We start from the raw sequence: 23,460 nt of genomic DNA, 5'->3' as shown, positions 1-23,460 counted from the left end.
ATGATTACAAAAAGGGGTACGCGTTTCCATTGATAGAATACAAGGCGAGCTTTCTAAATAAAGGAAGTCCTAAAAAGCGAGCGTTACACGTATGAATAAGAACGACATGATATTACAGATTGAGACTTTTAATCCGGTATTTGATATTTATTGTGCAAGTGAAAAAGATGGAACATATAAACCTGCACCGGTGTTATAGATCGAGTAGAAGGAGTCTTTTATGAACCATATTTGATGGATTGTATGATTTTCATGCACAGATAAAATTTGGTCAAATTCTTGTTAGCCTATTCTTATTAGCTCAAATGTATTCAAGTGTTACATGGAACCACATAGCCAACGATTCTAACATACGTTATGGTAGTCAGTAACATTCCATCTAATCCCTCAACTTTGAACAATTACACATTAAGTCCCTCCTATTTCTAACCAATATTAACACTTGTACGACCTTCTCCTCTTGATTATCTTGTTCATGTCTTTAAGAGCGTATTTACTTTATGGATTCATACATATCGCTGTCCATAGTCTAATCATATGCACATTTGATTGTATTTTCACTTGTTATTCATTAAGAACTTGCCAAAATCACAAAAAAACACCTATGAAACAATAAAAACAAAAATCCTATTATTTAAATGCTAGTTACACTTGTTCTAACTTTCTTTCTACTTGTTGCAGTTGATCGTCGTGGTCACAATACCTTTTCCAAAACCAATGATTTTGCCATAGTAAATGTATCTCTTCAATTGGAACCTGCTTAGTTTCAGGCAAGAGGAAATAGATAAAAAGAGTCATTATAAGAATGAAGCCACCAAACACCAAGAATATGCCATATCTTAGATGGCAGAGTGAAACTAAGAAACATTGTGCAATCAGAGCTGTAAACAACATGTTAACACAAACAACCATACTTTGACCCGCAGACCTCGTTTCCAATGGGAAGATCTCGGATGGAACTAACCATCCTAGTGGGCCCCATGACCTCCCAAAAGCTAAGACAAAAAGACTTATTATAACTACAAGGAAGATGCCTATTCCTTTTGATAGTGCAACACCTTGTCCGAAATTCAACGCTAGAGTTACAGCCACAGCTACCTGAAACATCACAAGCATCATGTATATAACTATGAGGTTGTTTACAGTCATTTCACATTGACGTCTATCAGTGAAAAAGACCAACCGTGTTACAATTGAAAAACAGTGCAAGATACGTACAATGAACTCTACGTATATATACGTACAAACATATATACGTGTGTGTGTATATATATATATATAAATGTAGAGAGAAGAATTACCATGCAGCAAATCATTTCAAAACCAGCTTCCAAGAAGAAAGCTCTTCTACCTAACTTATCAACAAGAGCCATTGATATTAACGCACCGAGAACAAGAGAACCCGTTGTGATTGTAGAAGACCAGAGAGCTGCAGCTGAACCAAACCCCAAGCTTTGAAAGATCACAGGTGCATAGAACAACACAGAGTTCATCCCAGTGAGTTGTTGAAACGCAGGTATACCTAACGCTCCTATAACCAGCTGCGGACGATTCTTCCTCTTGAGCAAGTTTCTAAAAGGATGTTTTATAGCTTTAGCAGCTTCACTTGCTTCAATAAGATCTTGAAATTCTGCTTCGACTTTTGTTGTACCTCTAACTCGTTCCAGCACTTTTCTTCCTTCTTCTAGTCTCCCTTGTTCCACTAAACTGTTTGGTGTTTCCGGTAAGAATAATCCACCAACAAACATTAGCAAAGCTGGAATCGTTGCTAAACCAAGTGATAATCTCCATCCTTTTGGATGTTTTTCAGTTGCGTTGTTTACAAAGTTGGCTATGAATATTCCCAAAGTAGTTGTTAGCTGGAACAGCTGGTTTACCGCACCTCTCACCTTTGCAGGCGCCATTTCTGAGAGATATAGTGGAACTGTCTTCAAATTTTCATATAAACAAAACTCTGGTAAGTACGATTTACAAATTGACAATTTTAAACTAGAGCAAAATGCCATTTTCGCCCCTAAGGTTTGGTCAGTTTTGCGACTTTCATCCAAAGGTTTATTTTTCCGCATCCAGGTCCAAAAGGTTTGAAATCTTGCCATTTTCATCCGGCTTGTTAACTCCATCTATTTTTCTCCGTTAAGTCGGGGATATTTTTGTCTTTTTTGTTAACTTAAAGGGTAATGTGGCCTTTTTCACTTTATGTACAAGCATTTAGCATAATGTACAAGTATTCAGAATACCCTTACTAAATAAAAAAGACGGAAATACCCCTAACTTAACAGAGAAAAATGGATGGAGTTAACAAGTTGGATGAAAATGTCAATATTTCAAACCTTTTGGATCCAGATGCGGAAAAACAAACTTTTGGACGAAAGTCGCAAATCTGACCAAACCTCGGGGATGAAAATGGCATTTTACTCTTTAAACTATTATTGAAACAATATCGTTATTGGGGCTTACTTGGTTTCCAAATCCGATGCCGACGCCGAGTAAGCATCGGCCTATAATGAGCATGGCGAGGTTTTGTGCAAAAGCATTTAGAATTGCACCAAGAAAAAAGCTGACTGCACCAACAAGAATACTGGCTCTTCTACCTTTGTTTCTGGTTACATGGGATGCTACAAATGTAGAAAGCAGGGCTGCAAAATATAGAGATGACGTGAAAAGTGTGAGGAGTTGGTTGTCATATTTGCAGTAGTCGGTTTCTTTGAGATGTTCTTGTTTTCTTTTGTAAACTTCATGAAAGAATTCCTTCAAGAAATGATCCATAGATGTCACTCCACCTGAACATAAACAAAACATTTTCAGAACATGGTATGTTTGGGAACGAAAATAGCAAGTAGTTTAACTAGCAATAACGAAAACAATTGAAAAACATGCAGCAGGTAGAAAGGCAAGCCTTACTCAAAGAAAAGGTTCACAAATAATAAAGAAATATGTGATTACAGAAAAAAGAAAGCAAAACAAGTCAGCGTTTAGATCACGAAAGCTGACGCGAGAGGTGAAAGTTTCACGTACATAAGGCACTGCTCTATGTACAACCAAATAAACTTTATATATGACCAAGAAGTTGCATCCTTTTAGATATCAGCCTTTTTAATAGGTAAACCATATTTTTTTCATCCTTTGGTCTACATACCCTAAATTTGACCATTTTTGCATGAGACACCACCTCAAGGCCCTAGGGCGTTTTCCAGATCGCCTTGCGCCACATGCACATTTTTTTAAAGCCAAGGCTATATGTACCAAAATGAGGTTGTACTCCAAGCATGTATAGTTGCACTTTTCTTACCAGTCCAACAAAGGTTACTGCAAGAAACCTGTATCTAAACACCCAATTCCTTAAAAACTACAAAAAAAAAAAAAAAAAAAAAAAAAACCAAAAAAAACAAAAAACAAAAAAAAAAACTTTTTCTTTTCTAAAAAAAAAGGTTGCTTTTTGTAAGAAACTTGTAACAAAACACCCATTTAACAGGTAAATGAATAGAGGCATAGAGCTTCCCTTAGTATCACAAAAGAATACTCAAGTCTTTAACACATCATGATTCATGATTGAAAGTGGTAACAGTATCCACTTTAATCATCAAATTTTAAAAGATTACTTAATCATAGAAATCCCAAGAAACAATATTTTTTTAAATCTTTGAACTTTTTTGGCCATTGTTCACAACTGCATCATCTACTTTAATCATCAAAGTTCAAAAAACTCAGCTTTTCTCTAACATGATGTTTTTTTCCTGAAATTTCTACCCCCTGCATTAATTTATAAAATATAATATTACATACAATAAATGCCAAAATCAATAACCCTATTTAAAAAACAAAAGATCCTTTTACAAGATTCTAAAATTCAAATTTAAATAAATATAAAAAGACTGGGACCATATGTCAGTGAGATCCCCCATAATTCCATAACACTTTCATTATTCGGTATTAATTTACAAATTAAAACATTACTAATCAAGTTTTCTATATACACTGAGAGTGAAACAGGATCAGAACATCAGATCAAGAACAATACCCATGTAGATCAAGTGTTCGACGAAATGCCCATGACAAAATTTAAACTAAAACCATCAAAAAGAAAAAAAAAACATGCACCACATAACCAAATCAGACAGACAACCACCCACATTCACCATAACACAAATCTCAGAGGAAATAATTAACACAAACTGACCGGAAACACCGAGATCATAGCCGAAAAGGGAACCACCGAGAGCCGCAACAACGGTAGCAAAAATGAAATACCAAGTGATGTTATACTCGTAGTACTCCGCCCTAGCTCCGCCTTGAGCATCTACAAAGCCTCCGCCGGCCATATTTGGTCTTGATTGAATACTGGGAATATTACCGGAAATGTGCAGAAGAAGTGCAATTTTATGGGAAAGTAATGGATATATGATGAGATGGAAATGCCAAAGATTGTGGAAGCTGTATGGATAAAGTGGGATAACAAACACATCGGATTGAGAATTGGATTTCTAATTATAATAAATGCATTTATCCGAAATAAATCAAAACTAACACATGAGCTTAGAATATGTTAGCTAAAAATAGTATTGTAAGAAAAAGAGATTCATGACAAATTCAATGATGAGTAAAGGGAAATGTTTGGTTAATTTATAATTGAGTAAAATGCACGGATAATCCTGTGGTTTGATGAAATTTCACCTTTAATCCCCTCTTTTTAAAATTACACTCTTAGTCTTTGTGATTTGACAAGTTGTTACTCAGGTAGTACCCAAAGCGGATGGAGGTTAGTTTTTCTGGTTAAGTGGGTGTGAAATGACAAGAACTATCCAAGTAACAACTTGTCAAACCACAGAGACTATCTGAGTAACCTTCATCCGCTTTGGGGACTATCCGAGTAACAACTTGTCAAACCACAGGGATTAAGAGTGTAATTTTGAAAAATTAGGGACTAAATGTAAAATTTCACCAAATCACAGGGACTATCCATGCATTTTACTCTTTATAATTTGTACGAGAATAAATAAATAATATAATATAATATAGTTTATCTTTATACTATAGTGTTTTAGGCATGTGTAATATTATTGCTTTGGCCATATTTGATAAGCGGTAAGTAAAGATGTTATTTGTGTGTTGAATTGTATTGAATCATTGTTATGCTCATTGGTATGTCATATTTTACTAACCCAAAGGTTAAATTGGAAAAGCCAATTGTTATCTATTTAAATTGTATTGAATCATCTGAGTTTTTAGATGCTCTTCTAAGTATTTAGTGAGTACGTAAAAGATTAATTAAAGTTTATCCAAAAACTAAAAGCGCTTCTTGGGTCCTACTGATTAGAGTTGTGGCCGCTTTCCTAATAAGCTTATAATATTACAATGTCAGTAATCCATATCAATAAGCGAAATGGGTAGCTTGGACATCGAGTTTCTAAGGACACTACACGAGGTCTTAAAAGACGACTAGTGAAAATTGGTATTAGAGAGAATTCACGCTCTCGTGTAGTAGACAAGCCAAAGTCACAGTCCAAAAGTTCTTAAATGATGGTTTAGCAATAGTGGGGAGAAAATATCAAATGGAGGTGCACGTGACGTAAAGATAATTTGACTAATTGTAACACCACAAAAATATATATTAAGAGAATAAGTTAAATTGAATTAAAAATTTAACTTAGTTGGTAAAATGTGTTAAATAACTACTTAGTGATGATATATGCCTAAATAAAACAAATGCACAAACTAGAAGGGGGAAAGGTGAAAATTTAAAAAAAAAAAAAAACAAAAGGATTAATAAAATTAAAACCCAAATTCGCACACTCTGGTGTGTGGGAGTTCGACCAGAACAAGGGAAAAACAAGGGAAACCCTTGTTCTTGCTAAAATCACTCAATTGATCAAGGAATTCAAGGCTAATCACTTGCATGATTCTAAATTTTCGGTCATCTACACATACTCAGTAAAGTGGTAAGTTAAATCTCTTGATTTGGTGAATTATAGGAAATGGGTTTCAACCCAATCATATGTTCATGTTAAAATATGTGCAATTAGATGTAAGGGTTGGTTGCACTATAGGATAAGGTTTATGTGTGAATTTGATCATTTGAATGACTAGTTGCATAAAACCATTTGATATGAAATATTAGAGATGTAGGATGATGAAAATTAGGAATGATCATGTGTAAATTTGGCATATGATGATGTTGTAGTACTTGAATCTTAGGCAAAATGATGTAGGATAAAAGAATGATATGAACTTGATTGATTATTGACGGGTTATGAGGCGAACTAGAAGGAATTGTACTTCAAAAGCTTATATGTAGTGTCCTACAAATGCGAAACCCGCCAAGTGCTCGATAACATGCCTAAAAGAACATATTGAAGAAATTGTGATAAAGTTGCCATATGTTAGACTATGAAAATAATGAAATTATATTTGAATGAACTAAAAGATGAAACGAATATGTTAATGTAGGCGTGAAGGAAGAAAACTCAAGTGCTAGGAAAACGGAAAACATGCAAGATCGAGGTATGTTATTTATGCATATCAAATTCTATTAGTAAATTGTTGTTTGTGCTAAAGCCATAAATTTGATAGTTGTGATAGATAAATAGTAAATGGTTTGATCCGTTGTGAATGAATTGCATGAACCGTAGATTTATAAATGAAATGTTTTATGACCGGTCCTTTATGGGAGAACCGGATAATGAGAAAATGAGTATGAAAGGAATAAGTTTGTTCGTCCTAAACGAACCGAATGAAAGTTATATTATGAATGATATTATCCGTTACTAACGGATAAGTTATGAATGAACGCAACCAACTCGATCCGTTGGTCACGGATTTGAGTGTATGTAAAAGATTGAAAGGAATGTATTCGTTCGTTATAAACGAACCGAATGAAAGTTATGTATGAATGAAAAATGCCTGTTTCAACGGGATAAGAATGGCATGTTATATCTCAATTCTGAGATAGTATGTTTGACCCGTTTCACGGGGTAAGAAGATGCACGTATGTGATGAATGTATGAAAGTGATTAACTTTGATTTACTAGTCTAGAAGTAACGTACTAACGAGTTTAAAATTTTGATGTAGGTAAATCCGCAACTTAGACGTGATGGCGAACTTGGAACAAACACACGCGTGAAACTTGTCTATATGCGCTTCCGCTATTTTGTGATGATGTTATGGTCAAAGCTACTTTTGTTGTAATTAGTTTTTGAGTAGTAACTAGTCTTTTTAAGTCAACATGTTAAATCTTTTAAAACATAAATGTTGTCATTAGTAGATATATAAACGTAATGCCATGGCGTTGTATGTCACACCCCGACCGCGTAAAACAACAAATCGTGGCGGAATCGTCGGGGAGTGTTGTAACAGAATCATTGTTTCAAAACACACGGAAATTTGAAGTTTCGTTTTATTAAACATTAAATATTTACATCGTCTGAAAATCTAAATAAACAAGTTAAACATAGTCTATCGTAGTTATTAAGACACTAAGGCCTTGTCCAGTCCTATGTGAGCATGCATCCTAGCAATCAACATCATTCAACAACACCTGAAACATATGTGAAAACAAAGCCAGCAAAGAAATGTTGGCGAGCACATAGGTTTATAAGAGTGTCGGATTCATGGCTAGTTTACATGTTGCAATACTTAATTAAAAACCTTGTTTTGAAAAATATAGTATTGCAACATATTTAACCAACTCAAATCAAGTTGGTTATAATTTATAAAATCTTGTAACCATGATTCATAACCCAAAACATTTATTTAATTAAATCAAATTGTAAAACATCTCGTAAAAAAAACTCGTTAATAAAACTCGTATGGTTTATATTATTCAGAAAACATCATTGTGTGACATCGTTTCAAAATTGTTTACCCAAGTGAACTAAATAACGCCACGGTATGTAATATGATGAAAACACTTATATATAAGAAGTACCAGCAGCGTATCTACCATATTTTCATCACATTACACCCCTCTCGTTACCTAAACACTAACCAAAACCAATCGTTTACCCAAATCGTTTAACTCGTCAAAATCGTTTCAGTCGTTTAAATAATTCTCGTTTTAATTGTGAAAACTACTTTTGGTCGTCTCGCTAATAACATCCAAACCTTCGTGACTCGACTATCTCGAAACTCGCATTAATAAACCACCAAAGGGTAAATTAACAATCACAGATTCAGTCGTTACCCACCTAACCCACACATAACCATGGGTGCAGTCTGATAACGGGATTTGTCAGATCATATGGTACCATAACCTAATATTGGTCGGTTCGGCCAAAACTAATGAATATTGTTCGTTATGTAATTACAACCAACAAGTTTATCCACATTATCGAAATCGTTATTAATTTAATATAAACCATTTTAATCATTTTCGAAACCATCGTTAAAAACATCGAAATCATTTAACACATATGAGTCACCCCAAAACATTTGAAAACAGTAAAATAGGGGAACTATGTACTCACATGAGAATGCTTAGAAGTCTTGAACAACAACCAAGCAAAGCTAGAGGGATCACGGAAATTAAATAGCACCTAATATAAGTAACTATGTAAATAAACCGGACCTAAATCGGAAGATCGGATAGGATGAGGTTTCGTAAACCAAATGAGTATTGGAACTCATATGACATGGTTTAACAAAGCCTATATCCTAAATCGAAACCTAACCTAAGTGCTTACGACCCATTAAGGTAGCTTACGCTATTTTAACACGTCGTTCACGCAAACACGCGTTCGAGACGTCTAACTAGTCCTATGACAAGTATTATATGCCTAAACATGTTGCATAATCAATTAAGTGATAAAAGTGTATGTTACATATGCCTAAAATTCAATTATGCATGAAAAGGGTATTTTGGTCATTTTACCTAAGGCATATAAACTACCTATCGTACAACTACTTAAACTATGTGACCATAAGGTATAACCTCGGAAGGTTATTCCCTATACAACTATGGTCAATAAACATGCTTGGTCGGATCCTAATGATCGACCAAACGGGTCTAGTTCGAAAGTCTAAGCGGTTGTTTAGACCGCTTGACTTACGACTCTACACAAGCACTAAACTAAAAGTGGCGAGTTAAACATGTTAAAACATGTTTAACGAAGTTAGAAAACAGGTTTTAATATCAAAACAAAGTGTTTTGATACCCAAGAGTAGTTTGGTTACAAAATACGTATGAACACGCATTTTGGCCGAAACTACGACTCGTCACTACACCTAATCAACGTGGTAATCAGTAGGTATAGTCACAAAGGACTATGACCATCGTGATTACACTCACGTTACGAAGTTCAAACGAACTTCGTGTTGACCATTGACCGGTCAAAGCAGAAAGTCAAACACGGTTTGACTTTCATGCTAAAAACGCATAAAAGCACGAAAGAATACTTACGAACGGTCCAAGCAAGGAAATCTTGATCCAAATTGCTCAGGTATAAGGTACTAAACCCCAACTTAGAGCAAAAGAATCAAATTTGTGTGAATTGCAAGGAATGGAGGTGTGGGTATTTATAGATTTCGGTCCACCGTTAAGATCATTCCTCGTAAACCGAGCTTGAATCTCAACCCTCCATGTGTGCCCATTGTATTTCAATACTAGGGGAGTCCAAAACCAGCCCATAGATTCAAAGAAACCATGTGCAAACCAAGGGGATAGCTGGGTTTTAAATAAAATGATTTCTGCTGATCTGGTGAAGGCTTACGGACCGTAACCAGGTCCATACGGTCCGTAAGGGCCTTGTTTGCTGGCAGCAACTTTCACAAAATGGCAGAACATGCCCCTGTGTCTCCAAACTTGATTTTTGATGCGTTTTGGCACGTTTAAGCCCCGTTAACCCCATTTCAAAGCTCTAAAATGAAGTTAAAGTATAGGGAACTTAAAATGTGCTTAAAAATATCTCGGATGTCGGTTCGTTTGGTCGTACGGTCGCGTTGTTCGGTTAATTACGACGGAAGTCGTAACGAACGCAAAAACGATCCAAATTGAGCGACGAATGGAATTTTATCATGTCGATCACTAAAATATAATATTTTAATGATTACATAAATTTTTGGATGTCCGGATATATTCAGAACGTAAGATATGCACGAAAATGCAAACTTATGCACTTTTTGACGCTTTTAGTCCCTATTGATCAATAAACTTATGTACGCATCCATAATTACGTAATTCCTTCCATAGTCCACACAATGCATTTTATAATGTGTAGGGGAAAACCAAATGAACAAACCTGTGATGAGCGTGACTAAACCATCCAAAGGTCCTTTTTAATTAAATCAATAAATGATCTTTTTAAATAGACCACCAAGGAGTCTTTCCAGCTACATCATCAGATGTCATTCTTAACCAGATTCTGAATCAATGTTTTTAACCAGACCACTCAAGGGGTCTTTTTCGAATCATGGAATGGTACTGTATAATCCAAGGGTCTTAATTATTACGTAGAAGCCCATTAAGGATTTAAGGTAGTACCTTTGGATATCCTACTATGAATCCCTCATATGAAGATATGGAAGTTTCTACGAGGATTTGGATAACAAAAAATCGGATCACACAAAAACATAAAAGAAAACACATAATCACATAATCGTTTAACTTGACCTTTAATTTGTTATCTTTGGAAACGGGTATTTAAAGCACATCAGGAATCCAATCCGTGGATTTCATTTGGCACTTTAAACATTTTTAAGAATCTAACTATGAAGATAGGAAGATCTTAATAGGAATTCGGCTTGTCCTTATTGAATCGCAATGTACGTATTAAGGCGTACAAGGTATCCAATCAAGGGCTCCGATTTGAGCGATAATCATCCTCAAGGATCTAATTGTAAAGATAAGAAGATCCTATATGGATTTTGGAATTCGAAGAGCGGGAGACGCTTCGAAACCTTGCACTAGACGTGCCTAAGTCGATACACGGGGTAGAATGCTCATGAAGTTGAGGTGCTAGATATGCCAAGGCGACATATGAAGCGCAATTCGAAGGTTGGGTAATATGAGCCGAATGCTTTTTCGAAAACTATGCATGGGGTTCTTTTTAGAAATTTTACATAATATTTTTGAAATCATAAAGTAGGCGTATTAGGTAAGTATATTTATAAAATGTTTTAAAATTATGCGAGATAAATTTTGAAATTATGCATAAGGATTTTGAAAATATGGATAAAGCCTTTGAAATCATGCACTTGATATCTTAAGTAAATATACTGTGTAAAAAATCATTTTCAAACTATATGAAATATTTTGAAATTATGAAGGTTGTGTTTTAAAAATAAAAACATATACTATGTATGTTGTTATAAAAACTAGAATGCGATGATATGGGTATGAGATTGAAGAATACCCTTAGTTATTAAACCAAGGATTTAAAGTGCTTAATCAAATTGTCACTTATTTTCTGTACTTCCTTTCTTAGAATGAAAATAGCACTTAGAATTTTCGAGGAAATCATGAACGATCACATGAACGAGAGAACTACAAATATGGTTCTTTGGTGTACGTATCGTAGGGGTATACACATATGCAACTATATTTGTACATCAGAATTGAGAACAACTATTTATTTATAAACTAAACAAGTTCTTTCGGAGTTCAAAAAAACAAAAGAAACAAAAGCGTGAGATTTAAACTAATTCAAAGCTGCAACGTCTTCTAATCAGCCAGATGCTTATTCATGGGTCGGATTGGTATTGACAAGCTTTGATCATTGGTTCCTGAAATAACCCGTCTCGCCATAGTTGTAGCAAATACCAGGCGGGAAACGAGTTTGAGCAAGGTTGTCTTGGGTTTGGTTTGGACCACCTTGGCTTAGGTTAAACCGACAAGCATTTACCAGATGACCGATTTGCCCACATGATGCACACAGAGGACACCGTAGGTAAGATAGGTGAGGTGTATTACATTTGTTGCACATCGACGCAGTACCGGTATAAGGTTCCCTTGCAGGAGGTTGTGCAGCAGCAGGATTCGCAACAGCTTTGTTTTGGATAGCAAAGCGGCACGTTTTAATCAAATGTCCCTGATGTCTGTTGTTAAGGAGATGCAAAAACCAACTAAACTATGTAGATAGGATAAGTCGGATATCGAACCAGAGGAGGATTGTGGAAAGTGTTATAAGGTTAAGTGTTGATTAACTAAGACGAAAAAAAATAAAGCTTTGATGTGAGTTGATTGATTATCTAAAATTACAAACTAAAAAGTGAAGCTTAAATCAATAGAGAAACAATGGTTCCTCCAGATTTCAGGTTTTGCAGCTAGATTCAGTTATGTGTTTAATCGAAACACTTACATAGACATAAGTGTTGAATCTAATTAACCAGTTGTGATAACCAACGACTAAGTACTCCGGTCAATACATAACGGGAGGTTATCGAATGATTATCAATTACAATTTACAAACCCTAACCCTATGTCAAATATATCCCAATTACTAGAACTCTCGGGAACTGAATGCTTAGAAATTAAGGTTTAAATAAATGCAATTCTTTACAACCAATAAATCAAATCAAATCAAGGTGAAAAGCATCGAATGCTTAGATCACCAAGTTATACGATTGTCAAAAACACATAAAATTGTCTAACTTACAAAAACCCTCCATCCGGAGGAAACCACTAGGAGACTAGCCGCTCATTGGTAAGATTGATCTTCGATAGCTTGATGAACGGGTGACATCATGTTCTCCCCTGCCGTCGAGATGATAGCTCATTCCCTTTTGAGATTAACGAGGCTGCCTTCATAAGGGTTCCCCCTCCACTCGATAAGATGTCAGCCCATCAAAGTCTACGTCCACTAAAATTGCATGTACCGCCAAAGAGAGTCCAATCATGTTGGCCCAATATCTCCAAACCGGCCCACCTGTGCGTGCGTGAATATGTGACGGCCCTCAAATTGTAAATGATGTGATGATATTTGATGATAGTCTCTCTCGATCTTTACATATGTTGCCGCCAAAAAAAATAATATTGATGATGTATGTTGACCAAAAACTCACGTGACTTTCTTTTGTTTTGCATGAGATGATGATTTGATGTTATCTCCTTTCCTTTCAATGTTGGCGCCTCTTGTGTGTTGATGTGATGATGATTTTTAATTAAATGATGATGATGATTCAACTTAGTCCCCCAATGCCTCTAGTCACGTGAATGATGGTGATTTGTTGTTGTTGACTCCACTATTCACCAAGTCCACGTGTATATGCCTTTGATGTATACGTGTATATATCCCAAGACTTGTCCACCAGGAGCCCAATCATGTGCATATACGGCCCAAAAGGAAAGCCCACGTGAGTTCTTAAAGTCCTCTAACAACATTCACATACGGCTGCCATATAACTACTGTAGGCTACGTTTTCAACCGTAGCTTACAGTTAAAACATTCTGTTTCTTTATTCTTATTCTGGCCGTAGGCTACACATGCAGGACGTGAGTTACGGTTTGTTTTGCCACAATATAGCTCCATTGACACACAGGCACCTGAACTTTATTGGTTCACGTTCATTGTGCATTTAACGATCTTTTCAACTCGAACATATACATGATGTAATATGGCATGAGTTTCATCCTCGGTTGTTCCGCTTCATCTCCATGCACTCTAACTTCACTGAATTAGGTGTTTTACCTGAAAAACCCACAAACACTCGTAGTTAACATATTCAAGGCACATTATCACTTAAGCGACAATAATTCACACAAAATACACACATTAACACTCAGGTTTCACACACTCCATCACATCCCCACACTTAACATTGATTGTCCTCAAGCAACCATTACCAACATTACTCACCTTATTAACAAATCACCATTAAATCCCTTACCGTATTAGCAATTCAAGGTCCCAAGTCATACCCATCCCATAGACTGACACAATTGAGATTGACAATCTGACAATTAAGTGATACGCATTTAAAACAACTTAAGACTTGCCTAACTAAAACTAACATGCTTATGAGACTACACGCATGCCACACGCCCCTCACAATAATCACTCCTCTCGGCTTAATCAAGACTAGCGTGTAATATGCTAGTGTGTAATTCACTCAAAACCAAATATGCTACCTTGCAATCATAAGCTTGTATAGCAATCACACCTCCACTGTATCAAATAACGTAACACATATCAAAAGGACTTTTGGGGTTTTGGGTTAAGGGTAAAGGTAAGGAATTATTTTTGGCTTTTTTTTTTTAAATTTATATGGCGAACACAAAAGAACATACCAAACCATGACAACTTTATTCACAATAACTACTAATACTTTGGGTATTTTCGACCCATTTATTCAACACGAACATAACAATGATTTTTTTTTCTTTTTGCTTTCTTTCTTTTTTTTTTCTTTTCATATATTCTTTTTTTTTTTTGCTTTTTTTTTCAACAAATATCTAACACATAATTGTCATTCATGGTTGGTAATCAAACAGGTCAAACAAGGTGCAACAAACGAAAGGTGAAAGGCTCAACATGGTTTACTAAGGTGGGTGGATAAACAATCAACATATGAAACAATGAAGTGATCCTAATGCCTTTATCATCTATGTGTAAACGCTAAACCACAGTCTCGGCACGTATCAAACCACACAAGTTCTAACACAAAGCAACATATGGCCTACTCTCAACAAATGAACATGTATTGCAATTCAACTATAATTCTAGTAGGCTCAACTATCTCACCGAACAAAAGGAATATGGGTTACCGACACGTAGCATGTGTAATTCCTAAAGCATGTTACCCTTAGTTAGGCATCTCTTTTTAATTCTTTTCTAAAACTTGTTAGAAATACTCTCATGAAACTTAAAGGGACAACCATGACTAGGGATCTAATTTAGTTTAATATCAGTAGGAACCTTTTAGCGATTGAAAATGTCGGTTTTCATGTAGTTCAAGCATACTTGAGAAACAAAAATTTTCAATTTTTTTCAATTTTTTAAGCAATTTCAACCAATTCAAGCATTTAAGATCAACAATCCTACCAACCCTCTCTCGAGTTACCGCATCCCCACACTTGGGATACATTGTCCCCAATGTATGGTGCAATTTATAATCTAGACTCGAGAGATACCACCCGCAAACCATGAACGACTAACAACTAGACGACTCAACACAAAGAAACCACTCCCGACACAAAGATTCACACCACCAAATGCACGAAAACAAATAAAACAAAAGATAGAGAGACACATGGACCTGATCAGTAAATCAGCAGTGTCGGTAGTGGTGCAGCTGCTGTGATAGGGCAGGAACGTAAACATCTCTTGGATTCTCTGATATCTCATCGGGGATGTTGCCAAACATCCCCACACTTGAATCCTTGCAACCGCGGGAATTAAACGTAGTAACCTGCCAAAACAGCACCAACACCAAAACAAAAGAACAAATACAATACTCTACATCCTCGGGCTGCCTCCCGAGAGCGCTAAGTTTAAAGGTCTTCAGCCAGACCATACCTGATATACGCTACGGTGGTCTCAATGCACACTTACCCACTGTATTTCCAATGAATGCTCGGAATTTTACATGCCATCTCCATAGGTTTGTCAGTATAATTGGCATGTTCAGACTGCACATGCGGGTTTCGCTAATCCACTTCATGATATGTACCCTGATGTCTTGTAGATTCACCCTTCTTATCTTCTTCCTCGAACCCTCTTCCCCACACTTATTAATTTGAATGATTGATATGGGAAGAGGTTCGATACACACATTCATCTCATCAGACTGCTCTGCCTCATCATCCTCACACACCATCTGATCCATCAGTGACTCTTCATCAGATAAAGGATTCATTGGTGTGGTATTATCCTCCACAACCTCCTCCTCCATGTGAGAATAATCTCTAATGTCATCAGGTAATGGTGAGAGACGCTCTTCTATTTCTATCTTCATTTTTAACTTCTGACACTTGGAAACTAGGCAGCTGATTCGCTCTTCATCGGAAAGGTTGGGTGCTAATAAATACTGCTCGAGTTTGGACAAACTCGCTTCCAACATAGCAAGCTTTTTCTCCTCCTCGGTCTGATAAGCGTAGACACCCTCGGGCTTAGAATATTCCTCGGGATGATACTGTCGGTATCCCTGATACGGTCTTGAGATGTATGCATCCATCATTTTTTTATTCCAATACTCTGGATTTTCCAAATATACCGCGCACACATCCTCATCATAAGAAGTATGACAACGACCGCAACAGAAACATCGTCCATCCGTCCTTGGCTCATAATAAACATCCTCGTCCCGATCATATCCATCCGTGTAATAATCATCCTCCACCGTTGTATCAGAGTCATAGAAATATGGTGGAGGGGAAGGATTATCATAGCAAGGCATCGGTGGTTCTTCCAATTTCGCTTTTTCCCGTCTAAATCGGGCCTCGTGGAAACCGATACACGGGTGAAGTGGTTCCCTACAGAAAATGCATCTGAGAGAGCTGCAGAATATTGTAAGATCTGTCATCCTGCACAAACACAAAAACACAAGCACCACACATAAATCTGAACAAAACAAAACAAAACAAAACAAAACTGACACTATTTTTGGATTTTTATTTTATTTTTATTTTTTTTTAAACTAAAACTTAACACTAAACACTTTGCGCACGCCTCCCCGGCAACGACGCCATTTTGATGTCTGTCGTTAGTGACATGCAAAAACCGAAATAAACTAGGTAGCTAGAGTAAGTCGGATATCGAACCAGAGGAGGATTGTGGAAAGTGTCGAATGAAAAGTATTAATTAATTACTACTGAATTGGAAAATATGTGTGATTGATTATAAGAATTATCTAGATTAACGAATAAAAATTAAGAAAAAGGTTGAGTTGTAATAAACAATGATGAGAAAAGGTGATCACTCCGGGATTCAGATTGTGTGATTAACTAATAGCTTAGCTGATTGTCATATTGGATACTATTGGTTAAACGATATAATTATCAACTATTCATGCAATGAATAATTATTCAACCAACAAAGTATAATCGGATTTAAACGTATTTATGTCTCTGTCTAACACAGGATTCGTTTGTCAAACGAATTATAAAAACGCAAGTAAAGACCGTCTGTCACACGGTTACAATCCGAACTCAATACATAAAACAATAAACCAAATCAATAGTGTCTTACACAATCATTCACCCAAAGTGTCCACGAGAGATTTAGCCGCTCATCTCGGTTGAATTGATGTTCACTCGCTTGATACCGGGTTGAAAACCCTCTCTGTAGCCGACCCTTGCTGTCGAGATGATAGCTCGTTCCCTTTTGAGATTAACGAGGCTGCCTTCATAAGGGTTCCCCCTCCACTCGATAAGATTTCAGCCCATCAAAGTCTACGTCCACTAAAATTGCATGTACCGCCAAAGAGAGTCCAATCATGTTGGCCCAATATCTCCAAACCGGCCCACCTGTGCGTGCGTGAATATGTGGCGGCCCTCAAATTGTAAATGATGTGATGATATTTGATGATAGTCTCTCTCGATCTTTACATATGTTGCCGCCAAAAAAAATAATATTGATGATGTATGTTGACCAAAAACTCACGTGACTTTCTTTTGTTTTGCATGAGATGATGATTTGATGTTATCTCCTTTCCTTTCAATGTTGGCGCCTCTTGTGTGTTGATGTGATGATGATTTTTAATTAAATGATGATGATGATTCAACTTAGTCCCCCAATGCCTCTAGTCACGTGAATGATGGTGATTTGTTGTTGTTGACTCCACTATTCACCAAGTCCACGTGTATATGCCTTTGATGTATGCGTGTATATATCCCAAGACTTGTCCACCAGGAGCCCAATCATGTGCATATACGGCCCAAAAGGAAAGCCCACGTGAGTTCTTAAAGTCCTCTAACAACATTCACATACGGCTGCCATATAACTACTGTAGGCTACGTTTTCAACCGTAGCTTACAGTTAAAACATTCTGTTTCTTTATTCTTATTCTGGCCGTAGGCTACACATGCAGGACGTGAGTTACGGTTTGTTTTGCCACAATATAGCTCCATTGACACACAGGCACCTGAACTTTATTGGTTCACGTTCATTGTGCATTTAACGATCTTTTCAACTCGAACATATACATGATGTAATATGGCATGAGTTTCATCCTCGGTTGTTCCGCTTCATCTCCATGCACTCTAACTTCACCGAATTAGGTGTTTTACCTGAAAAACCCACAAACACTCGTAGTTAACATATTCAAGGCACATTATCACTTAAGCGACAATAATTCACACAAAATGCACACATTAACACTCAGGTTTCACACACTCCATCAGTCCCCATCGTCCACAGTGGGTACATTTGGAGCAGGGTGTTTGATTCGAATGATGGCCCTTGCATTGATTGCAAAAAAGAGCAGTTCCTAAGTACGGCTTCTTGGCTGGTGGTGCTGCCACCTGGCTAGGTTCTGCTTGATTTGGTGCAACGACTGGAGGATTCTTTGAGGCTTTACGCTTCCTTGACTTTTTCGAAGGCTTGGCTTCTGCTTCTTTCGATGCTTCTTGGGTGGCATCATTGTTGAGACGAGACATGGCGACACCTAAATCAATAGACTTTAGGATTACTTCGCCTATTCGCTGGGCAAATTTGGCAGTTTGCTCGGACATTTGAGTGTCGCTGCGATGAAGAGACATTCTTGGAGAAAATGAAAGACATAGGAGGAAACAAGTGAAATGTTATCGGAAAATCAAAACAGAATGACAACGCATAGAAATTGTGATCATTTGTTTGTTACCTAGGGCAAACAAATGAGACGGTGACTAATCAAAGTAAACGGGTCATATTAATGTATCACTGAAGACATGCTCGCCTATAAGTGAACACTCACCCCAAGAGTTCCCAGGTAAGAGTGGCTGGTCCGATACTGCGGATTTGTACGAACACTCTAGCCTTAGACAGAAAATTCAGGGTATAGGAATTCACCCTTCCAGTTTGCACGTGTTCACATTATAAGACCCAAACTTTGACGAGATTTTGAAAACTTAGAGGGTTCTAAACCTAGTAATCAATCATCCTAGACAGATGATTGGTTTTCAAAGCGGATTTGAAATTTATGTTCTTGTTGTGGTTGTCACCTAAGGATAAGTGACGGTATTGTTTTAAGATCTAAACACAAGAATCTTGTGTTAGGGTCCTAGGAAGGTTATAGACTAGGTCAAAGCATTACTAATAACCTAATTCCCTATAACCATGAGCTCTGATACCAACTTTTCTGTCACACCCCGACCGCGTAAAACAACATATCGCGGCTGAATCGTCGGGGAGTGTTGTAACATAATCATTGTTACAAAACACACGGAAATTAGAAGTTTCGTTTTATTAAACATTAAATATTTACATCGTCTGGAAATCTAAATAAACAAGTTAAACATAGTATATTGTTGTTATTAAGTCACTAAGGCCTTGTCCAGTCCTATGTGAGCATGCATCCTAGCAATTGTTAGGTCCAAAAGTTTTATGCTTTATCTTTATTATATTTATTATATTTATTTTGGTTTAGATTAGTTTTGGGCTTGGGCTTAGGCCATGTGGGCCAATGGGTAGTGGCTTCTATATATAGTGTTGATTAGAATATTGTAGCTAGAGCTCTCCCACATTTGTAATCATGTAGCCCCAAATAGAGAGCCTTGTACCAGACAATCCTAGGGATTGTGTGCAAGGTTCTCGGAGATCGTACCAGACAGTCTTCGAGACTGTGTGCGATCTAAGCAACGGCACTAAGTTTTGTAATAAAATATTTCTTTTTGTTCTTGTCGGTTTGATCTTACTTTCCGCATTCGATCGAACTGTTGAGTGAGATCACGGGTTTTCAGGACTAACAAGTGGTATCAGAGCCATTGAAGTCTTTCAAAGGCTCGGTTTTGATGTCACTCGAAGAACAAAAAGAAGAAGCTTTGCACAAGTGTCGGGGGATGAATGAAGATGATGAAGAACAGTGGTGGATGTCGCAGGATGTTGTTCGGTTTCGGTTCGGCAGAATGATGATCGAAGAAGGTGACCGGTGACAGTTGAAGGTGGTTGATGATCGGAGAGAATGAAGGTGTTCAACGATGAAGATAATTGAACAGTGACCGGAGTTAATAACGACTGCGGTGGTTGGAGTGAAAAAGGGTGACGGTGGCCAGAAATGATGATTGTGTGTGCATTCGCCGGTGACGGTGATGATGCAGTCACCAGAGAAGAAGAAGCTGCAGATGGTGATGTTTGATGTACAACGGTGAATGAAGGTTGTACGATGGTCGGTGGTGGTTGATAAATGATACGATGACGATTGGTGGAGCTCGAAGGATAACGGTGGCAATGGCAGTTGCAAGTCCGGTGATCAGTGAATGAAGATGAAGCTCGGATGAATGTTGCATCTTTACGGTGCTAATCGGAGGTAAAGATGGTCGGAGATGATGAAGGTGGTCGGCAACGATGATGACGATGGAGGTAAGGTTTACGACAGTTGTACGGAGAAGACGGAGATGAGTTGATCAGACGCTGGTTATCGATGAACTGAGAATATGAACGGAGAAGGTTCAGAATGATGATGATGATTGATGAAGACGGCTGTTGATGAATGTTTCTGTTGTGATTATGTACGATGATGATGAAAACGATGATGTGCAGGTTTGAAGGAGGTACGGCGGTTGGAAATGGCAATTGTAGGTTATTCGGAGATCGTCGGTTCCGGCCGGTGGATAGTTTCCGATGATTGTTTCCGGTGAAAGATAGCTTCATATTGCTGACGTCAGGAAGAACATTCCATTGCGGCTGCAGAGGCTGTCACTCAAAAACCCTATTAATTGTGCACCATTGGATGATAGAAGGAATCAATGATTGGGATTAGTTGTGAATTTTGTGCAACAATTCTGTGGGACCAACAGTGCATTCGAGAAGTCACTAAGGATGATAAGTTTTGTTTGGGCCCAATAGAAAGAAGCCCAGATGTTGATCCAAATAATGAAAGCCCAACAGTTTTTAGCCCAGATTCTATCCGTGATTCATCAGAGATCATTCGATACAACCATATTATATCATTTTCATCAGACATCAACATTAGTTAAATAATACATCTCGAAATCCATCTCGGATCTACTTCATTGTATCTCAATTCATTCGAGATCACCCTTTACCATTCGAGATATATTGTTCTCATCCGTAATCATCATCTCGAATCGTCATCCTCTTGAATATTCATCAACATTTGTCATCGGTCCTTCCGTGTTTCATCCAACATTGTTCAGTTTTCATCTCATCCGAGATATGTTGATGGGCTCGTTTACTGCTGGGCCACTAAAGGAAAAGACCCAAGGTTGGAGATCGTCTAAACCGTAATAAAGAGAGCATAAAACTAGAGGGAGATTGTTAGGTCCAAAAGTTTTATGCTATATCTTTATTATATTTATTATATTTATTTTGGTTTAGATTAGTTTTGGGCTTGGGCTTAGGCCATGTGGGCCAATGGGTAGTGGCTTCTATATATAGTATTGATTAGAATATTGTAGCTAGAGCTCTCCCACATTTGTAATCATGTAGCCCCAAATAGAGAGCCTTGTACCAGACAATCCTAGGGATTGTGTGCAAGGTTCTCGGAGATCGTACCAAACAGTCTTCGAGACTGTGTGCGATCTAAGCAGCGGCACTAAGTTTTGTAATAAAATATTTCTTTTTGTTCTTGTCGGTTTGATCTTACTTTCCGCATTCGATCGAACTGTTGAGTGATATCACGGGTTTTCGGGACTAACAGCAATCAACATCATTCAACAACACTTGAAACATATGTGAAAACAAAGTCAGCAAAGAAATGCTGGCAAGCACATAGGTTTATAAGAGTGTCGGATTCATGGCTAGTTTACATGTTGCAATACTTAATTAAAAACCTTGTTTTGAAAAATATAGTATTGCGACATATTTAACCAACTCAAATGAAGTTGGTTATAATTTATAAAATCTCGTAGCCATGATTCTTAACCCAAAACATTTATTTAATTAAATCAAATTGTAAAACATCTCGTAAAAAAACTCGTTAATAAAACTCGTATGGTTTATATTATTCAGAAAACATCATTGTGTGACATCGTTTCAAAATTGTTTACCCAAGTGAACTAAATAACGCCACGGTATGTAATATGATGAAAACACTTATATATAAGAAGTACCAGCAGCGTATCTACCATATTTTCATCACATTACACCCCTCTCGTTACCTAAACACTAACCAAAACCAATCGTTTACCCAAATCGTTTAACTCGTCAAAATCGTTTCAGTCGTTTAAATAATTCTCGTTTTAATTGTGAAAACTACTTTTGGTCGTCTCGCTAATAACATCCAAACCTTCGTGACTCGACTATCTCGAAACTCGCATTAATAAACCACCAAAGGGTAAATTAACAATCACAGATTCAGTCGTTACCCACCTAACCCACACATAACCATGGGTGCAGTCTGATAACGGGATTTGTCAGATCATATGGTACCATAACCTAATACTGGTCGGTTCGGCCAAAACTAATGAATATTGTTCGTTATGTAATTACAACCAACAAGTTTATCCACATTATCGAAATCGTTATTAATTTAATATAAACCATTTTAATCATTTTCGAAACCATCGTTAAAAACATCGAAATCATTTAACACATATGAGTCACCCCAAAACATTTGAAAACAGTAAAATAGGGGAACTATGTACTCACATGAGAATGCTTAGAAGTCTTGAACAACAACCAAGCAAAGCTAGAGGGATCACGGAAATTAAATAGCACCTAATATAAGTAACTATGTAAATAAACCGGACCTAAATCGGAAGATCGGATAGGATGAGGTTTCGTAAACCAAATGAGTATTGGAACTCATATGACATGGTTTAACAAAGCCTATATCCTAAATCGAAACCTAACCTAAGTGCTTACGACCCATTAAGGTAGCTTACGCTATTTTAACACGTCGTTCACGCAAACACGCGTTCGAGACGTCTAACTAGTCCTATGACAAGTATTATATGCCTAAACATGTTGCATAATCAATTAAGTGATAAAAGTGTATGTTACATATGCCTAAAATTCAATTATGCATGAAAAGGGTATTTTGGTCATTTTACCTAAGGCATATAAACTACCTATCGTACAACTACTTAAACTATGTGACCATAAGGTATAACCTCGGAAGGTTATTCCCTATACAACTATGGTCAATAAACATGCTTGGTCGGATCCTAATGATCGACCAAACGGGTCTAGTTCGAAAGTCTAAGCGGTTGTTTAGACCGCTTGACTTACGACTCTACACAAGCACTAAACTAAAAGTGGCGAGTTAAACATGTTAAAACATGTTTAACGAAGTTAGAAAACAGGTTTTAATATCAAAACAAAGTGTTTTGATACCCAAGAGTAGTTTGGTTACAAAATACGTATGAACACGCATTTTGGCCGAAACTACGACTCGTCACTACACCTAATCAACGTGGTAATCAGTAGGTATAG

The 23,460-nt window shown here is 37.1% G+C and overlaps 1 protein-coding gene across 2 annotated transcripts; it reads right to left on the bottom strand.

Moving 5' to 3' along the window:
• Positions 1 to 547: 547 nt before the first annotated feature.
• On the bottom strand, positions 548 to 4,575 carry LOC110917144 (sugar transport protein 14). Of its 2 annotated transcripts, XM_022161748.2 has the most exons (4): positions 4,178 to 4,575; positions 2,458 to 2,780; positions 1,302 to 1,928; positions 552 to 1,098 (listed from the first exon to the last, which is right to left on the bottom strand). In XM_022161748.2, the coding sequence occupies exons 1-4, from the start codon at positions 4,317 to 4,319 to the stop codon at positions 646 to 648; spliced, it is 1,545 nt and encodes a 514-aa protein (XP_022017440.1). In that variant the 5' UTR covers positions 4,320 to 4,575; the 3' UTR covers positions 552 to 645. The 2 variants fall into 2 exon arrangements, with proteins under 2 accessions (XP_035841616.1, XP_022017440.1); XM_035985723.1 differs by lacking the exon at positions 4,178 to 4,575 and having other exon boundaries at positions 548 to 1,098; positions 1,302 to 1,924; positions 2,458 to 2,639.
• Between the last annotated feature and the right edge of the window lie 18,885 nt (positions 4,576 to 23,460).

The sequence above is a fragment of the Helianthus annuus genome, chromosome 16 (assembly GCF_002127325.2).
Source record: "Helianthus annuus cultivar XRQ/B chromosome 16, HanXRQr2.0-SUNRISE, whole genome shotgun sequence".
In the NCBI taxonomy this organism is placed as follows: Eukaryota; Viridiplantae; Streptophyta; class Magnoliopsida; order Asterales; family Asteraceae; genus Helianthus; species Helianthus annuus.
This window is presented reverse-complemented; position numbering and strand designations above follow the sequence as displayed.